The 18,884-nt window shown below is 45.5% G+C and overlaps 1 protein-coding gene across 11 annotated transcripts in view; it reads left to right on the top strand.

Moving 5' to 3' along the window:
• cep43 (centrosomal protein 43) overlaps positions 1-18,787 on the top strand; it is a 32,056-nt gene extending 13,269 nt beyond the window's left edge. For 3 of the 11 annotated variants that reach the window (XM_044168179.1, XM_044168185.1, XM_044168180.1), the window contains 15 exons: positions 2,095-2,151; positions 2,246-2,316; positions 3,808-3,869; positions 4,168-4,229; positions 5,083-5,160; positions 5,761-5,814; positions 8,661-8,863; positions 9,596-9,646; positions 11,255-11,329; positions 14,743-14,820; positions 16,154-16,287; positions 16,603-16,677; positions 17,497-17,530; positions 18,422-18,509; positions 18,601-18,787. In XM_044168179.1, coding sequence (XP_044024114.1) covers positions 2,095-2,151; positions 2,246-2,316; positions 3,808-3,869; positions 4,168-4,229; positions 5,083-5,160; positions 5,761-5,814; positions 8,661-8,863; positions 9,596-9,646; positions 11,255-11,329; positions 14,743-14,820; positions 16,154-16,287; positions 16,603-16,677; positions 17,497-17,530; positions 18,422-18,509; positions 18,601-18,681 — 1,203 coding nt within the window. In that variant the 3' untranslated portion in view covers positions 18,682-18,787. The remainder of the gene's footprint in view (positions 1-2,094; positions 2,152-2,245; positions 2,317-3,807; positions 3,870-4,167; positions 4,230-5,082; positions 5,161-5,760; positions 5,815-8,660; positions 8,864-9,595; positions 9,647-11,254; positions 11,330-14,742; positions 14,821-16,153; positions 16,288-16,602; positions 16,678-17,496; positions 17,531-18,421; positions 18,510-18,600) is intronic. The other 8 variants (XM_044168182.1, XM_044168187.1, XM_044168183.1 and 5 more) reach the window with 7 other exon arrangements.
• Positions 18,788-18,884: the final 97 nt, after the last annotated feature.

An 18,884-nucleotide genomic window follows, 5' to 3' on the forward strand; every position in this document is an offset into this window, starting at 1 on the left:
TACTGCTGTTAGTACTGCTGTTAGTACTGCTGTTAGTACTGCTGTTAGTGCTGCTGTTAGTACTGCTGTTAGTACTGCTGTTAGTACTGCTGTTAGTGCTGCTGTTAGTACTGCTGTTAGTACTGCTGTTAGTACTGCTGTTAGTACTGCTGTTAGTACTGCTGTTAGTACTGCTGTTAGTACTGCTGTTAGTACTGTTAGTACTGCTGTTAGTACTGTTGTTAGTGCTGTTAGTGCTGCTGTTAGTGCTGTTAGTACTGCTGTTAGTACTGCTGTTAGTACCGCTGTTAGTACTGCTGTTAGTGCTGTTAGTACTGCTGTTAGTACTGCTGTTAGTGTTGCTGTTAGTACTGCTGTTAGTACTGCTGTTAGTACTGCTGTTAGTACTGCTGTTAGTACTGCTGTTAGTACTGCTGTTAGTACTGCTGTTAGTACTGCTGTTAGTACTGTTTAGTACTGCTGTTAGTACTGCTGTTAGTACTGCTGTTAGTACTGCTGTTAGTACTGTTAGTACTGCTGTTAGTACTGTTGTTAGTAGTACTGTTAGTACTGCTGTTAGTACTGCTGTTAGTACTGCTGTTAGTACTGCTGTTAGTACTGTTAGTACTGCTGTTAGTGCTGTTAGTACTGCTGTTAGTACTGCTGTTAGTACTGCTGTTAGTACTGCTGTTAGTGCTGTTAGCTGTTAGTACTGCTGTTAGTACTGTTGTACTGCTGTTAGTACCTGCTGTTAGTACTGCTGTTAGTACTGTTAGTACTGCTGTTAGTACTGCTGTTAGTGCTGCTGTTAGTACTGCTGTTAGTACTGCTGTTAGTGCTGCTTAGTAGTGCTGTTAGTACTGCTGTTAGTACTGCTGTTAGTGCTGCTGTTAGTGCTGTTAGTGCTGCTGTTAGTACCTGCTGTTAGTACTGCTGTTAGTACTGCTGTTAGTACTGCTGTTAGTACTGCTGTTAGTACTGCTGTTAGTACTGCTGTTAGTACTGCTGTTAGTACTGCTGTTAGTACTGCTGTTAGTACTGCTGTTAGTACTGCTGTTAGTACTGCTGTTAGTACTGCTGTTAGTACTGCTGTTAGTACTGCTGTTAGTTGCTAGTACTGCTGTTAGTACTGCTGTTAGTACTGCTGTTAGTACTGCTGTTAGTACTGCTGTTAGTGCTGTTAGTGCTGTTAGTACTGCTGTTAGTACTGCTGTTAGTACTGTTAGTGCTGTTAGTTGCTGTTACTGCTGTTAGTACTGCTGTTAGTACTGTTAGTACTGCTGTTAGTACTGCTGTTAGTACTGTTAGTACTGCTGTTAGTACTGCTGTTAGTACTGCTGTTAGTGCTGTTAGTACTGTTAGTACTGCTGTTAGTGCTGTTAGTACTGTTAGTACTGCTGTTAGTACTGCTGTTAGTACTGTTAGTACTGCTGTTAGTACTGCTGTTAGTGCTGTTAGTACTGTTAGTACTGCTGTTAGTACTGCTGTTAGTGCTGTTAGTACTGCTGTTAGTACTGCTGTTAGTACTGTTAGTACTGCTGTTAGTACTGTTAGTACTGCTGTTAGTAAAAGCAGCACACCGTGCGATCGCAGTGTCATTAAATAAATGAAATGTTGGTGTTTTTTTAAAAACCCCAGAAAATTGTATGGAGTTTGGTTGGTGGCTCGTAACCACTTTTCTCTCTTTTTTTTTCTTCCTATTCGATGATGATGTTTTTCCTTTAATAAATAACAATCGTCATGTAATTTAACTGCCAAAGACTGATGTTTTTAAAATGCTTTTATTGGTTTATTTATCGTGTCACTTTAGACGGCAGGCAGCAGGCGTCCTGTGCGCAGGACGTCCCGTTCACATTCAGGTTAAAACCAACGAACGAATCAAACAGGCTGAGGATGAAAACAGCCGTGTTTTTATTTTGAAATCTGGAAAGCTTCATTTTATATAGAGCAGGTCACACTGAACACGTGATGAAAGAACGTAAAATGGGAAACAGCTTTTGTTCCTGTGTTTGTTTTGTTTTCTTCTTCGTGTGTTTGTGACTGGAACTAAATAAAGTTATTAATGAAAGATGTTCTCTGTCACATGAACCTCGTTGTGTCTCTGTTGTCTCGTAGGAACCGTCTCAGAAACAGATCGCGCACGCTCGGAAGAAATTTGACTTTTACGACAAGGTGAATGCCCAAAACCTGCGCGTGACCTCATCAGTCTCTGGCCAATCACAGCCTGCGTTGTTGAGGCTGACTGCTGCCGTTTTGTCTCCCGCAGGACGGGAGCGGCTCAGTGGCGACGGAAGATCTGAAGAGCGTTTTCACAGATCTGATCCCCGGTTTGAACAGGTAGGTCTGCAACGCCACCGCACACGCACACACACACACACACACACACACACACACACACACACACACACACACACACAGAAGTCGTTTCTTTCAGAATCAGAATCAGAATCAGAAATACTTTATTGATCCCTGAAGGGAAACTCTTTGTTACAGTAGCTCGCCTTTACGTCAGTGCACACAGGAGGAAGAACTAGCAAACAATATGATACACTATAAACACTATAAAACAGGTCAGAAATAAATTAAGTATCCTGTTGGTATAAGTATAAGATAAACTAAGTGTCGAGTACCAAGTGGGTTTACTGGTTGATGATGAAAGTACAGTATAAATACAATATAACTAATTATGTAATAAATAATATTAATAAGCGGAGGTGCATGTACTGTCGAGAGTAATTGAGGTATATAGTATCAGTAACAATAAATAAGAAAAACTAACATGGGAAAACTAATATTGCACGGCAGTAGTACACAGAATATTGCACAATTATTATTAATTATGGCGGAGATGTAATGATCAATGTCCAGTTTAGTGACTTCGGGTCATACAGACTGACACTTAGAGGGAGGAGTTAAAGAGTCTGATGGCCACAGGCAGGAATGACTTCCTGTGGCGCTCTGTGGTGCATTGTGGGGGGATGAGTCTTCCGCTGAAGGCGCTCCTTTGTTTGACCAGCACGTCATGGAGCGGGTGGGAGACGCCGTCCAAGATGGCGTGTAGTTTACCCAGCATCCTCCTCTCTGACACCACCGCCAGAGAGTCCAGCTCCACCCCCACAATGTCACCGGCCTTACGGATCAGTTTGTTGAGCCTGTTGGCGTCCGCTACCCTCAACCTGCTGCCCCAGCCTGCTGCCCTCAGCCCGCTGCCCTCAGCCCGCTGCCCTCAGCCTGCTGCCCTCAGCCCGCTGCCCTCAGCCCGCTGCCCTCAGCCCGCTGCCCTCAGCCTGCTGCCCCAGCATGCAACAGCAGCCAATAAGGCTTCTGAGCCGCCTGTATGTGCCGGCACTGTGCACTATTTGTGGTTTCGTATCTAAAGACGTGTACTCATGTTACTGTAAGTTCTCAAATAATGCCCATTTCCCAGTGATTTACTCACTTTCTACTTCCACTGCGCCACATTTATCTGACAGCTGCTTCACAGATCCAGATCAACAGATAAAACTTCAGATTAAATGATAAAATCTATAATATAATGTTACTTTTTCTTTATCTTTATTTGTTTATTTGAGACTCGGATGAGAATTTCGAGCTTAAATGTATTTCATTTAAAACGTTTCACCCCCTTTTTTATGTTATATTTCATTTCATGTTTCCAGTCAGTCCGTCAGATGTTCATGTTCTGCGCTGCACACGTGCTGTCTGCATTCGAGTCCGTACAGACGGCGTTACAGCGGCGAATGAAAGAAATGTGTCCGTCTGTTCTGTTGGACTCGTTTTTAAAAGAGCGAATGGTTTGAAATGTGGCTTTGTGTTTGTGGCCTGCAGGAACATGTTGGAGAGGTTCGTCGCCGACGAGCTGAGAGCTGCAGACAGGAGCTTCTCCAAGAGTAAGATTTTAACGGGGACACTTCCGACCTCCGTACGCACAGTCAGTGGACGGCGGGCCGATGAGGTCTGGCTCGCTGCCGGTGTCCCGCCTTTGTGTCATGTTGAAACAGGAACGAGACAAACTCAAAGTGTTTGGTATCACCGTATGTTTGTACTCAAGGGCGGCCGCATACTTTTGGCCACACAGTGAAAACAAGCAGAAGGGCAGTTGGATGTCAGCTGACGTGTCGCACCGTTCAGATGCTTGTGTGTTGTTGTTCACTGTTTGCTGTCTGCCGTGTTTTGTTGTTTCCACAGCGACAGACTTCCAGGTGTTTCTGGGACTTTACAAGCGTCTCTTCGCCCAGTGCACGAGCGTGGTGAGACTCAGCGAATGTTTTCTACTCTGCGTGCAGCGATTTTAATCTTCCCCTGAATCAGACGAGACTCTCTTGATGGAGCCAGGCTAGCAGTTTCCCCCCGCTTCCAGTCTTTATGCTAAGCTAGGCTAAACGCATCCTGGGCCGATCTCTGTACTGATGAAACATGTGACTGAAGACAGAGAACAGGATTTACTTTAATGTTGGAGTCCTTTAGTTATTAGCATAACTCTTGATATTTGACATATTTATCATTTCTAACTCTTCTTTTAGCACTTTACAGATTTGTTTTGGAAGAAAATAAAAGTCACGATGTGTTGTATTCAAATCAGATGATCCGATGTTATTGAGTGGAAGTAGATTAAAGTCCCTTTTCACTCCAAACACCTGGTTGTTTACTAGAAAACTCAAAGTATTTAGTGAGTTTTTAAGCTAACGACGGCCTGTCCACCATCTTGGTCCAGACTGAAACTTCACACTGAGACGTGCTTCATCGTTCATGCTCCCCTCAGGACGAACTGTAATAACTCTGCTGATCCTCTGACTTTCCATCTAGCGCCACCATCAGGTCGACACGTTAACGCGTCCGACACTTTGGTTTCTGACCGAATAGCTAATGTTAGCATGCTAACACGCTAAGCTAAGATGGTGAACATTATACCTGGTAAACATCAGCATGTTAGCGCTGTCATTCTGAGCATGTTAGCATGCTGATGTTAGCGTTTAGCTCAAGTACAGCCTTACGTAGCTGCTAGCACGGCCGCAGACTCTTGCTCCTGTTAATAAATGTATACATTTAAAATGAAAAGTCGCGTTTCCGGCCGTGACGTCTGAAGTTGTCGTCTGTGTTCAGGTTGTTCAGGACTCTGATGTCGGTCCAGCTCAGAGTCACTTCCCCGAGGAGAAAACCAGCTCCCCGCCTGCCAGTAAGGTACGTCTGCTTTCACCTGAGCTCTGAATATCAGCTGAGTGTCAAAGCTGCTGCTTCCTGTGATGAATGGATGTCTGTTCACTCTTTAAAAAACACCTTGGCCAGATTTTCTGTGTTTTTTCACTTTAATCGTTCTTTTAACCCTTTTTCATGGGAAAAATCCACTTTCTTGCCAACAGAAAGTCTGAATACTGGAGTTAATGTGTTTGCAAAGCTTTGTCAGATACACAAAAATAACAGGTGAGCTGTGGCCGTTTTCAAGACTTTATAAGTACGTGACGAGAGTTTTATAAAAATGTCACAGCCACTAGACACCCTCAGTGCTCACCTGTCGCTCTGCTGCGATCGGCAACACCTGTCTGCTCCGAGTGCAGCCGCTCGCTCTCTCGCTCGCTCGCCCGCACACACCACCTGCTCCTTAAAGGAGCCGCGCTGCTCTGACAGCAAACAGGTGAGGACGGGCTGCGAATGGGCGGCGATGGCGTGGCTTCACTGTGGACTCCGTCATGTGCCCGTTCGGTAGACGTCGCCCGGCACTAGCAGCGGCGGCAGCGTCAGGTGTGCAGCAGCTGATGGTGTCCCTGTCCCTGTCGTGCACAGATCCCCAGGTATAAAGGGCAGAATCCCAGAGGACAGAGTCAGACGGCAGCCAAGGTAACAACATGCAGAGCAGAAGTCATTATTTATAATCAGCTTCACGCTAACACTCGCTCTGCTTGCTAACTGACATCCAGATTCTTGATAGGAGATGTCCGGAACTGTGAACCTGATGGAGTTCAGATCTGAACACACCGGCGTCAGATATCAGTGACCTCCATCTCAAACTGGGCTCGTCCCCTCACGTTAACCTGTTGGTTGGGTCGATCAGGTTGAGGTTTCTGTAAACGTGGTTCTGCGGAGCTCCTTCAGGGACGCTGAACGAGCCGCGGCGAGCGGAGCGGCGAGCGTTTCCCCTGCTGTTGGTCTGACTGTATGCAGCATCAAAGGAATACCTGCAGACACTAATCGGGGCTTAACAAGTACCCTCCACCTCTGCTGCGTGTTTTTTCTGATTAAAACAAAAAAGTTAATATTGTCCTACAAAGACGCTGGAAAAAAACATCACTTATCTTATCTTACTTAGGCAGTAAAGGTCATCTGTCAGCGCTGAAACTGAATCAACCCCAGGGCACAGGCTAACACAATAACCAATCTCATCTGTGAAGTGGCCCGTTAGGAATTCATTTCCTGAACATTAAGATATAAATCAATAAAGCTTTATTTGTACACTTAGTACAAAGCTGACGAGCTGATAATAAGACAGAAGAAACACTAAAACAATCTGAGCAACAGTAGTAATAAACTAAACAATACAACTAATAAAATAGATTTAAAAAAACAATAAAACGAGATAAAAGACATAAATAATAGAAACGTTTTAAAACAAATACAATAAGATGAATGTTTAGGTAAAGAAATGTTCTAATCCAAGTTAAAGTTTAAAGATATGAACCTTCTGACCTAAAAGAAGTCGGTTCTGGTAAATCTTTCTAGACGGTGGACTTGAGAGGAGAGCGTGGGCGGATATTATGGTTAATACAGAAACTGTTGACGTGCAACACACGACAGCTGTAGTTCATAGAAAATGAATCATTTCTAATATGAAGGTCTGTTGCAGATGCTCTTTCATCTGTATGGACTGTAAACCTCAGAAAGACAAATTAAATAAACCCTCACCGAGAGGTTTTATTAAAGCTGTGGAACTGAGGCGAGACAGGAAGTGATGTTACGACTTTGACTCTCTACTCTCCTCTCATTGGACGAGCTCTGCCACCGAGCACAGCTTCTTCAGTTTCGCTGCGACTTCTCTGCCAGTTTAAGTGGGAGTGAAAACATAAAGTTCGACTGCGTGGAAGGAACGTCTTTACCTCCTGAAACTGAAACTGTTTTGATCAGCAGAACAAATTGGAACAAAGAAGTGAATGATTTTTTTCTGTGCAGCTCCGGTTCACCTGGACTCCGAGTCTCAGCAGCGTCGCGGATCCTTCAGTCTGAACACAAAGTTCTCAGTAACCGCTAACTAGCTTCTAACTAGCGCTTCACTAAACCAGGTCGCACCATTAAAACTGAACAAACGAGTAAAGACTTCAGTCACGTGTAAATCTGTTGCTAGGAAACATCTGTAGCGCCGTCCAATCAGGAGCGGTCAGCTATGTAAACAGGAAGTGACTGTAGCATCAGGAGCTAGCGTAACTTCCAAACATGACAGAAATCTTTGTAAACGTGTTAGTCTTGTTTCTGTCTGCAGACACGGAGACATCTGTTTGAGTTAGAAGGATTCACACAGTTTATAATGAGAGGGAATATCTGACTATGCTAAGCTAACTGACGTTATCTGCTCACGCTGTGTTATTTCAGTGAAATGTAGTTTTAAAATCTTCCAGACCGACGTCGTTATTAAACATCATTTATCAGGTTTCAGGTCAGAGACGTCGACCGAGCTCCAGATCGCCTCTTTCGCTCTGAACGGCTCAGGTGTTAGCACGCTAACGCTAGCTGTGTCAGCTAACAGCACCTGCAGCTAGCAGCTGTAGATATTTAGCAACAGCTGATCTGTGCGTGAGAACTGGTTCGTGAGCTGCCGCCTGTTTTAATGCAGCGAAGATGAGACTCAGCGGCGCCGACGTCAGAACGAGGCTCAGCGTGAACTCAGCTGACCTCAGATCAGCTTCAGAGAGTTAGAACTGATGATGTCATCACCTGCTGCACTAACTCACCTGCTGCTTCAGTTTAATATTAAAACCAGAGTCGTGATGATGATGATGATGATGTTGACACAACACAGAGTCAGTGCAGATCAGCAGCTTTAACTGGGGTTTAATCTACTGTCAGTTCTCAAATAACTGCTAGATGATATGCTCTCACCTGGCTGCAAGCAAGACTGGGGGATAATAAAGACTGACTGATTGATTGATTGATTGATTGATTGATTGAATAAAAGCCAGTATTTAAACAATGGCTGAGTCTCAGATAACAGCTGCGGCCAGACAGGGCTGGTATAAAAACATAGAGGGTGTAATTACCTGCAGGATAGAAACAAACATTCATTCATCTTTTGCTGGTTTTCTGGAAATTCAGTTCAAATTTTCACAAAATTTGGATGAAAACTTGACTTTTGTTTCATGTCGTCCGAACGCGAAGAGACCTACAAGACGTTTGCATTAAATAAATAATCAAGTTAATAAAGAGACACTTTAATCAGCCGGTATTTAAAATACCAGGAAAAGTCATAGTTGCTGCGACAGTTGTGGATCGACACTGACTTGAATTGTTGTCTGAACATCGTGGAGTTGATCAGCAACATTTTCCTCTTTAATCTTTAATAACAGGCTGGATGTGACGTCCAGCGCTCTGCTGCCTGTTCCTAAACTCATCACGTCACAGCAGCCGTCCAGTGTTTGACCCGAAGCCGAACCTGCTGCGTTGCCTGTCGTCTGTCATGATTTTGTGTCATCCATCAGGACTCGGAGGTTGCGACGTCTCCGAGTAAAGGAGACCTCCAGCTGCAGGGCTCCAGACGCAGCGAGGCGTCCGACAACAGGGCCTCCTCCTCCGGCCTGAAGAGGGAGCGTCTGGACCAGGACCTGGAGGTGGAGGACGATCTCGACGACGGAGATTCGTTCTTCGACGACCCGCTGCCCAAACCACAGAAGACCTACGGCTGGTGAGGACACCTGACCCTTCACCTTTGACTAATCCCAGCACATCCGAGTCATGTGTTGTTCGTACAGACGGCTTTAGGTTTAAAGCGACAGCTCAGCGTTCAGTGAAATCCTCTTCTTCTCTTCCTCTCTGAGAGTCAGAGGTTCAGACTGATGCCGCTCTCATGTCTGTACGCTAAATATGAAGCTAGAGCCAGCAGCTTAGCTTAGCTTAGCTTAGCATAAAGACTGGATACAGCTAGCCTGGCTCTCCATAAAACCACTTTGGTTGTTGTTCACGTTAAACAAACGAGATACAACATGTAATCAGTGAGCTTCAGAGTAGAGCGCTCCGACTGGTTTCTTGATCCCGCTGGATTTCGGACCATTACAGCCCGCTCCCGTGAGAGTTGCATTGGGTCCCGCGGGATCCCAGTCCCAATACAGTCCTCTGGGAGCTGGTAGGTGGAACCGGGCTCGCTTATACCACCTGGATACTTTCACTATTTTAGCTTTTGCTGTTACTGCATGTGTGCAAGAAAATGTTTAATTTCCAAAAAGAGAACAACAGACTGAACAAACATAAGAAGCTCGAGATCATAGATCAGCATCTGCCTTCATGAACGCAGAACTCGTTTTATCTTCAGCTAGTTTTAGTTGATCTGTAAGTAACTTGTGTTTGTTGTTATAAACAAGCTTCAGTCTCAGATGTTCTGTCTGTTCTCTGTGTTTCTCTGCTGCCTCGTAAATCGTAGTTCTCCGCTTGGAGAAAAGGACTCATCAGAGAGGACAAACAGTCAGAAAGAGTAAGTATCACGACTGAACAACCCACAGAGTAACTTCAGGGTGAACGCCGATCAGTTCAGTAACAAATCGAGGACATCAGAGGTCGTATCTGTGATCAATATCCCGAACATAAGGTCCACTTGGAAAAGGGGGGTAAAGCAGCTGGAAGTCCTCATTTGCTCAAGAAGGCAGTGGGATACATTTGAAAGCTCTGGGAATAGCAAAGTAAGTGGACCTTGTGTTTAGGATATTTAAAATAGGTTTTACACCCGTTAGATTCTTTTATATTTTCTTTTTAAACCTTCAGTAAATTATAAAATGGCCGTCTTTTTAATTCTAACAATCACTGACGTCACACTTTGTGATGAAGCCTTCTCTTTGATGGAAGAAATGTAACTCTTTACAGAAACTTGCTGCAAAATATTAGGAAGTAGTAGAGTGGTCCATAGCTCCGATGAGATGATTAACAGAAGAACAGAACAGAAGAAAATAATGAGTTTTACCTCTTTAAGCTTCTTAAAAGTGATTCAAGGGAAACAGTAAAAAAAAAGCTCTGCTCCTTCATGTTGTGTTGAACTTCCTGTAGTTTGTAGTTTTCTTCCTGTTCTGTTTCTTGTCTTCTTCCTTTGTTCTCTTTGCTCTGTTGCTCCGTCTCTGTGTCGTCTGAGGATGCACCGGTCCGAACTCTGATAGCTAAACTGCTGATCTAATACCGCGCAGCTCTTTTCCCCACATTTAAAAATCACTGTGTGCGGAAAGTCCTGAAGGATTTCATGTTTTTATCATGTGCGCACACGATATTAAAAGATGTGGTGAACAGATACAGACCTGACAAGCTGTCCCATTTAACCTGAGCGACGCTCCAGCTGAAACGCCACTTCCTGTTTTAATAACAGTGAAGTTCAGCAGCGTAACTGAACACACTGTTGAGTTTAGTGTGAAACTTACTAGTTAGCACTTAGTGTTGACTTTTCACTCAAACTTGGGATCAAATTCCCGTTCAGCTACTGCAACAGACTAAAAGTTTGTTCGTTTAGTTTCATTGAACATGTAATAAAATGTAATGTCCCTACAGAAAGTGCCGCAAATGTACTTTTAGAAAAACTCCGTCGAGTGAATCCTTGGTCTCTGGTATCGTTAACTAACCGCAAATGTCATTGTCAACACCTCTGGTTTCACAATAAAGGCCTACCACTGCCTTCTCAAGTGCTTTTATTGTGAAGTACATAAAGGAAGTGATGAGTATCATCAGCGGCTAAATGCGTCAACATAATTTAATGTGGACCGGTCATGTGACTCACGTCTGGTCGATCTGCTCCAACAGATTAAATCGGTGCATCTTTAGTCTCGTCCTGTTTTTGTCCCTTTGAGCTTGTCTTACCTGTCCAGGTGTCTCTCACTCACCCTACTTTAATCTTAGAGTCCTTACACTGTCTTGCCTGTCTTTTGATGTCCCTACTTTGTCTTAAATGTCCTTTCTTCTCTATTGTATTTCCTGTTCTTGTCTCCTTATGTCCTTTTCCTTGTCCTACCTGTCTCCCTGCCTCGTCCTCCCTGCTCTTTTTCTTTACCTGTCCTCTCTACCTGTCCTCCCTGCCTTCCTCTACCTGTGCGTCTTCACCCTGCAGTGTTGTCCCTCTGAGGGAGGAGTGTCTCTTTGGGCCGGTCGTGTCCCCCATGAGGCGAGGCAAAAGCCTCAACGAGTGAGTCTGCACTTCGCCTCACGTCAGCCTCAGATCAGACAACAGAGGACGGACGATTAATAAACTGAATAGATGAGTGTGAGGACGTTTTAGGAAAGTGACGATTTCTTTTAATTTGTGGACGTGAAACTAGACCAGACGCAGCCTGAGGGAAGTAAAAGAAATCAGGTCAGTTTGAGCTGAAAACCAGAACTTTACTTTTGTCACATTCACAGAAATCTGCAGCTTTTTCAAAGGCAACTAGTCTCTCAGTTTCTGACTGACTGGATTCATTATTCGCCGCCGAACTTTCCAACCAGAGATAAACATGTTTGAGTGTTTGTGTTGTGGCTGCTGTTGATTTCCCAGCATCCATCAGTGTGGCTAAAGAGGAAGAAACCAGACTGTTAACTCTGTATTCATCCACACTGACACTGTTCCCCCGATTTATAATCATTTATTCATCTGCTGTGACATTGTAATGTGTGATGTCATCAGCTGACGTGTGATGTCACCAGGAGGCTGACTCTTGACTGTGTGATGGAAACTGTGTTTGACGTTGTGGGATCAGAGTGAGCGATGTCCCCGTGGAGGAAAACAAGTGTCCATATCAGCGTGAAGTCCCAGAGAGACGACTGTAACTGAGTCGGATTACATTTCGCTGTCGGCTTCATGAAACTTTAATGATCTCTGAGGCCAAACTGGGTCGCTGAGACAAAACTGAAGAGTCAGCGAAGCAGTGAAGCAGCGCCGGGCTTCTTCTCACTCCTGGTTTTACATTCACAAACAGCTCCGAGAAAAACTAAAAGACTAAACTGTCCTGAACGTCAGGAGTCACATAAACCCTGAGTTTTAGAGTTTAGTTTCAACTGGATCAAATACCGTCTGCATGAGTGTGTGTTCTGGACTTCTGCCTTTGTGAGGACCAGTTTAAGATTAAGACCTCGAGACTGAAAAGTGAGGACGTCTTGTAGACAGCGAGGACGTCTTGTAGACAGCGAGGACGTCTTGTAGACAGCGAGGACGTCTTGTAGAATGCGAGGACGTTTTATAAAAAGTGAGGGCGTCTTGTAGAAAGCGAGGGCATCTTGTTGAAAGCGAGGACGTCTTGTAGACAGCGAAGGCGTCTTGTAGACAGCGAGGGCGTCTTGTAGAAAGCGAGGACGTCTTGTAGACAGCGAGGGCGTCTTGTAGTAAGCGAGGGCGTCTTTCAGACAGCGAGGACGTCTTGTAGACAGCGAGGGCGTCTTGTAGACAGCGAGGACGTCTTGTAGAAAGCGAGGGCGTCTTTCAGACAGCGAGGGCGTCTTGTAGAAAGGGAGGGCGTCTTGTAGACAGCGAGGGCGTTTTGTAGACAGCGAGGGCGTTTTGTAGACAGCGAGGACGTCTTGTAGACAGCGAAGGCGTCTTGTAGAAAGCGAGGACGTCTTGTTGAAAGGGAGGACGTCTTGTTGAAAGGGAGGACGTCTTGTTGACAGCGAGGACGTCTTGTAGAAAGCGAGGACGTCTTGTAGAAAGCGAGGACGTCTTGTTGACAGCGAGGACGTCTTGTAGAATGCGAGGGCGTTTTGTAGACAGCGAGGACGTCTTGTAGAAAGCGAGGACGTCTTGTTGACAGCGAGGACGTCTTGTAGAAAGCCAGGACGTCTTGTAGACAGCGAGGACGTCTTGTAGACAGCGAGGACGTCTTGTAGAAAGCGAGGACGTCTTGTTGACAGCGAGGGCGTCTTGTAGAAAGCGAGGACGTCTTGTAGAAAGCGAGGACGTCTTGTTGACAGCGAGGGCGTCTTGTAGAAAGCGAGGACGTCTTGTTGACAGCGAGGACGTCTTGTAGAAAGCGAGGACGTCTTGTTGACAGCGAGGGCGTCTTGTAGACAGCGAGGGCGTCTTGTAGAAAGGGAGGACGTCTTGTAGACAGTGAGGACGTCTTGTAGACAGCGAGGGCGTCTTGTTGAAAGGGAGGACGTCTTGTAGACAGCGAGGGCGTCTTGTTGAAAGGGAGGACGTCTTGTAGAAAGCGAGGACGTCTTGTAGAAAGCCAGGGCGTCTTGTAGAAAGCGAGGACGTCTTGTAGAAAGCCAGGGCGTCTTGTTGAAAGCGAGGACGTCTTGTTGAAAGCGAGGACGTCTTGTAGAAAGCCAGGGCGTCTTGTAGAAAGCCAGGGCGTCTTGTAGACAGCGAGGACGTCTTGTAGACAGCGAGGACGTCTTGTTGAAAGCGAGGACGTCTTGTAGAAAGCCAGGGCGTCTTGTAGACAGCGAGGACGTCTTGTAGACAGCGAGGACGTCTTGTTGAAAGCGAGGGCGTTTTATAAAAAGCGAGGGCGTCTTGTAGACAGCGAGGACGTCTTGTAGAAAGCGAGGACGTCTTGTAGACAGCGAGGACGTCTTGTAGACAGCGAGGGCGTCTTGTTGAAAGGGAGGGCGTCTTGTAGACAGCGAGGCGTCTTGTTGAAAGGAGGGCGTCTTGTAGAAAGCGAGGGCGTCTTGTAGAAAGCCAGGGGCGTCTTGTAGAAAGCGAGGGCGTCTTGTAGAAAGCCAGGCGTCTTGTTGAAAGCGAGGGCGTCTTGTTGAAAGCGAGGGCGTCTTGTAGAAAGCCAGGGCGTCTTGTAGACAGCGAGGCGTCTTGTAGACAGCGAGGGCGTCTTGTTGAAAGCGAGGGCGTCTTGTAGAAAGCCAGGGCGTCTTGTAGACAGCGAGGACGTCTTGTAGAAAGCCAGGGCGTCTTGTAGAAAGCGAGGACGTCTTGTAGAAAGCCAGGGCGTCTTGTTGAAAGCGAGGACGTCTTGTTGAAAGCGAGGACGTCTTGTAGAAAGCCAGGGCGTCTTGTAGACAGCGAGGACGTCTTGTAGACAGCGAGGACGTCTTGTTGAAAGCGAGGACGTCTTGTAGAAAGCCAGGGCGTCTTGTAGACAGCGAGGACGTCTTGTTGAAAGCGAGGGCGTTTTATAAAAAGCGAGGGCGTCTTGTAGACAGCGAGGACGTCTTGTAGAAAGCCAGGGCGTCTTGTTGAAAGCGAAGGCGTCTTGTAGAAAGCGAGGGCGTCTTGTAGAAAGCGAGGACGTCTTGTAGACAGCGAGGACGTCTTGTAGACAGCGAGGACGTCTTGTAGAAAGCCAGGGCGTCTTGTTGAAAGCGAAGGCGTCTTGTAGAAAGCGAGGGCGTCTTGTAGAAAGCGAGGACGTCTTGTAGACAGCGAGGACGTCTTGTAGACAGCGAGGGCGTCTTGTGGAAAGCGAGGGCGTTTTATAAAAAGCGAGGGCGTCTTGTAGAAAGCGAGGACGTCTTGTCTCCTCACGTTTTCAAAGGGCTGTTTGAGGTTTAGAGTCGGCTTTAAGGGAATGGATTATATCACTGAGGGTCCTCAGAAGTTTGGAAGTACAGATATGAGTGTGCCACTGTCTCTTCACCCTCTCTCTCTCTCTCTGGTCTCAGCTTGTCTGTCCTGGCTGCTGACTCAGAGGACGAGCGAGATGATCGTCTCTCTGAACACAGTCTGACCTCTGAGCTCAGGTGAGCTACAGGTGTACCTCTCTCTCTCTTGTCCTGTGGATAATTGTTATTGCTCAAATTTTTGGAAACTTTTTTTTTCCACCTACACCAAACTTAAAGGAGATTTAGACGAATTAACACATGCCGACAAAGGACCGACCAGGGACAGTTAAAGGCCGCTGATCTCTTGTCATTTCAATCTATACCAGAGGTTTTCAAACTGAGTTGGAAAGGCGTGAGGTGACAGGGACAGGTGCGTGCAGGTGTTGTAAAAACTACAGGAAGTCAGTTATTGTAGTTTGTCAGCAGGTGGAGCTGCAGCAGAGACTCACAGCTGACGGAGGAGATTGAGACGCTTTAAAACTCTCATAACTCCGTCAGGTCTGAACTCACAGACATGAAACTCACGTCGAATCACTCAGCGCGACTCGCACTTCCAGAGGACATCATCGTCTCTGACGTCCGTCCAGAATAAACCTCCAGAAATCAGCTTAGACACCAGAGAAGAAAGCGGCTGCAGAACCTGCCTGAGAATCCTGCTGTTTCTAAGTTTCCTTCAGTCTCGCAGTGATCCAGAGACAGCTGTCTGTCCGTCCACGGGTCCACTGCAGACAGGAGCTGCTGACTGCTGGTTCGGCTGCTCTGACGGGACAGTCTGACTGAATGTAGACAAACAGAGGCTAAAACAACAGGAAGCTGTAGCTCACAGATAACTGACTGACTACAGGGCAACATTATATATCCTGTTTACACCCCCCAAAACATTATGGGAACTTTAGTTCCAAAACTGAGTGTTGTTATCCCCCAAATAGAAGTAAGACAAGGAAAAATAATAGGAGTGCCAAAACCCATTAATATGAACTTCACTTAAATCAATAAATAATTTTTACATTACTAAGACTCAGAATTCCCCGTCGACATGGTTCTTGTTTTCCTGGATCAGTGGCACTTCTCTCCTTGAGGGGAGCGTCACTGTGGAAACTCCTGAATAACAAACTCACACAGACCACCTCCGTCTGTCAGCTGTCACCAACCTGCTGTAAACATCAGTGCTTTCACTGTAAATGCGCTCATAACGCCGCAGCAATGGAGGCGTTCAGAGAGACGACAGAGGTCGTTGGTGGATTCGTCTGTAGACATTTCAAAGCTGTTTTTTAAATCCTGGGCAGTAAAAGATTCTGGTCTGAAAGTGTTCTTCAGTGTTTATTAGAATAATCTGTGCTCATGGCTGTTAATTGCAAAGCAGCCTCTTACTGAGCAAATCAAAATTCAAGTTAATTCATTATGTTGTAGTTAAAGTAGCTCCTGCCCTGAAGCTCCGCCCTCAGCTGACTGTGTGCTGTTTGTATCCCAGGAAGGTGGAGGCGTCCGGGGCCAGAGGGAGTCCAGCGGGGTCCCTGTCAGAGGCGCCGAGACCAGGAGGAGGAGGAGGAGGAGGAGGAGGAGGACGAGGAAGCAGCATGTCAGAGCAGAGCCACAGCAGGAACGGTCAGAGTTCAACCAACACTGTTTGTTCAAACTGAACATCTTTATAGCGCCCCTACAGGCTGCAGGGTTCGTTACAGTCTGAACTAACAGCATCCTGATGATTTATCTACTCTCTGAGTCTGAACAGTAGTGGAACTAAAATATTAAGTTTGTCCTGAGGGTGGCGCTAGAGGAAAGATGATGGAGTCATTCAAATCCAAAGGGTTCGTCCTCTGGAGAGCAGGAATGTCCAAAAGCAATTATCAGATCTGTATTTGTCGACAGTTCATCCACAGTTTGACGTCGAGCAGAAGACTTGTGTTTTTCTTCCTGCAGGAGCGTCGAGCTCCAGAGAGAGGGGCTTCAGAGACTCCAAGGCCCTGAATGATAAAACTGGATCTCTGCATTTAGGTAGGATTCAAACTATCACAACTATTCAAACCCAGTCCAGAATCTGTCCTTCTGTAGTGTCTCAAAGGATTATTTTGTCCCTTTGTTGGTTCTCTGCATTTTACATTGTCCAGTATTTGGACTGGGTGATCTGTCCGCTTCAGTACCGCCGGGTATTATTAGTCATTTGGTGAAGTACCACGCATTGATACTTAAGTAGGTACAGGAATCTCATCAGGGTCCAGTAAGTACAGTGTGTCCCCCACAGCCCTGTTTTGAATTGACACTGATAAGCAGTATTGATCAGATCCTGACAATACATCGCTAACAGAGTAAATGTACCTCATGCAGTTTTTATTTAGTGTGTAATAGGTTAAAAGTTAAGCAAACATGTTCTTTTTTTATAGCAACATAAAGCAATAAAAAGGATTAAAAAGAAGTTTTGCAAGGACCTAGTATCAAATCAAAGAATAGTTACTGGTGCTTGTATTGATAATGTATTGATACCCAGCGAGCAGGTCTGACTGGAAGCTTCTTCTTCTGTTTCAAACCTCAACGCAACTTCTGTCCGCTGTAAAAGATTCTCTGTGAGACAACCGACTGTGGGGGAAACATTGAATATAATCTGGGAACCATTTTGAAGTTGTTTGGATACAGACGAGGACTTTAACCATGACTGTAAAAGTATTCAACTTTCCTGTAACTTACGTTTTTCTGTTAGTAAGAAATGTGAGTGTCATCTGCAAACGTTTTGGGCGGGGGTGGTGAGACCCTGCGATGCTTGTTAAAGACTTGACCGCTCTGCATCACAAAGTAAACTTTTAAAACTTTGTTTCACAGATGACGATGTTGAATATGACGATGACTTTAACAGGTAAGACTGTACTTTAATTCCTCAGTGTTTTTACATTTTACGTTGTTAAAACGTCACATTCAGCGGTTAGTCTTTTTGGTCAAACTTACGATGTTATTGTTTGTCTAAAGGTTGGACCAATCAATCAATCACTTTCAATGGAACCACTGCGATTGGTGGATTCCCTCGTGGTGAAAAAGTTAATCTGCACTAATTTTTCCAGTCAAGTTCAACTTTTGGGAGCTTTGACACACAAATTTGCACCGTCGACGTATAACAAGCCGTCGTGACAGCGCTGAGCTCTGAGTGGACGGAGAGCTGGAGAGTCCAACATGGAGGAAGCTATCGCAGCTCATTAGCTGAGTGTCACCGCCCAGTTGTATCGAAGCTCCTCTGTCAGAGTATAAACTGCTCCGCACACAGTCAGAGACAGGAGGACGTCGTGCTGATGCAGCTGTTAAATAATAAAGTTTATTTATAGGCGACTCATCAAAATCAGCAATTACAAAGGGCAGGCAGTGAAAACTGCTCTGACACATTATTTTGTCAGAAATGTGAGAGACGTTGTGTTCAGTCTTCACTTGCTTGAGGGTTTAGACGTGGTTTTCCTGTAATATCCAATAATCAAACATATATGGATAAACTTAATTTGGTTGTTTCCTACATTAAAATCGTTCTCAGAGAGTCGCTGAAACAGTCTCTGCTCTGTACCTGTGCTAGGACTGACCAAACATAAAGCTTCCTAGCGGTAACTGTGATGGATTATACAGTTTATATATCTCTCTGCAGCAGGTTTCGAGTCTCTGCAGGTTGATTTTTATAGACATGAACTGAAACCAGTTTGTGTCTGGAAGGAAATCCAAACACAGATGGGAAGTTAAAAAGTGGTTTAATGCACTTCCTTTGTTCCAGTCATCGGTCAGATCTCTCCAAGAGCGAGCTCAGTATCGGCGAGGAGATCGAGGAAGTTTCCATCGAGGGACCTGACAACAGCGACAAGGTGATCAGACCTCCTGGTTCGGGTTTCACCTGGGCGGACTGCGTCTTTAAACCTTTAAATTAAATCACACTGTGTTTGTTCTGTTGTGCAGTTTGACGAAACCACTCAGGACCTGAGTGTGTCTCAGCTCAGTCAGAGTCACGGAGTCGACTACATGGAGGAGGTGGCCTGACCTTCCCGTCAGCCAACCCTCTTGGCTTTCCCATCATGCATCTGTTTGTATCGCCGATATTTAAGTCTGTACAGTTTCAATGAGAAAATAAATCGATTTGTTTTGAGAGGTTGTTTTATTCAGTTCTGTTCAGTTTATATAGCGTCAGTTCATGGCGGAAGTTATCTCACTGCACTTTTCCTGTAGAGCAGTCGAGACCCAGC

The sequence above is a fragment of the Siniperca chuatsi genome, linkage group LG16 (genome assembly GCF_020085105.1).
Source record: "Siniperca chuatsi isolate FFG_IHB_CAS linkage group LG16, ASM2008510v1, whole genome shotgun sequence".
Classification (NCBI taxonomy): Eukaryota; Metazoa; Chordata; class Actinopteri; order Centrarchiformes; family Sinipercidae; genus Siniperca; species Siniperca chuatsi.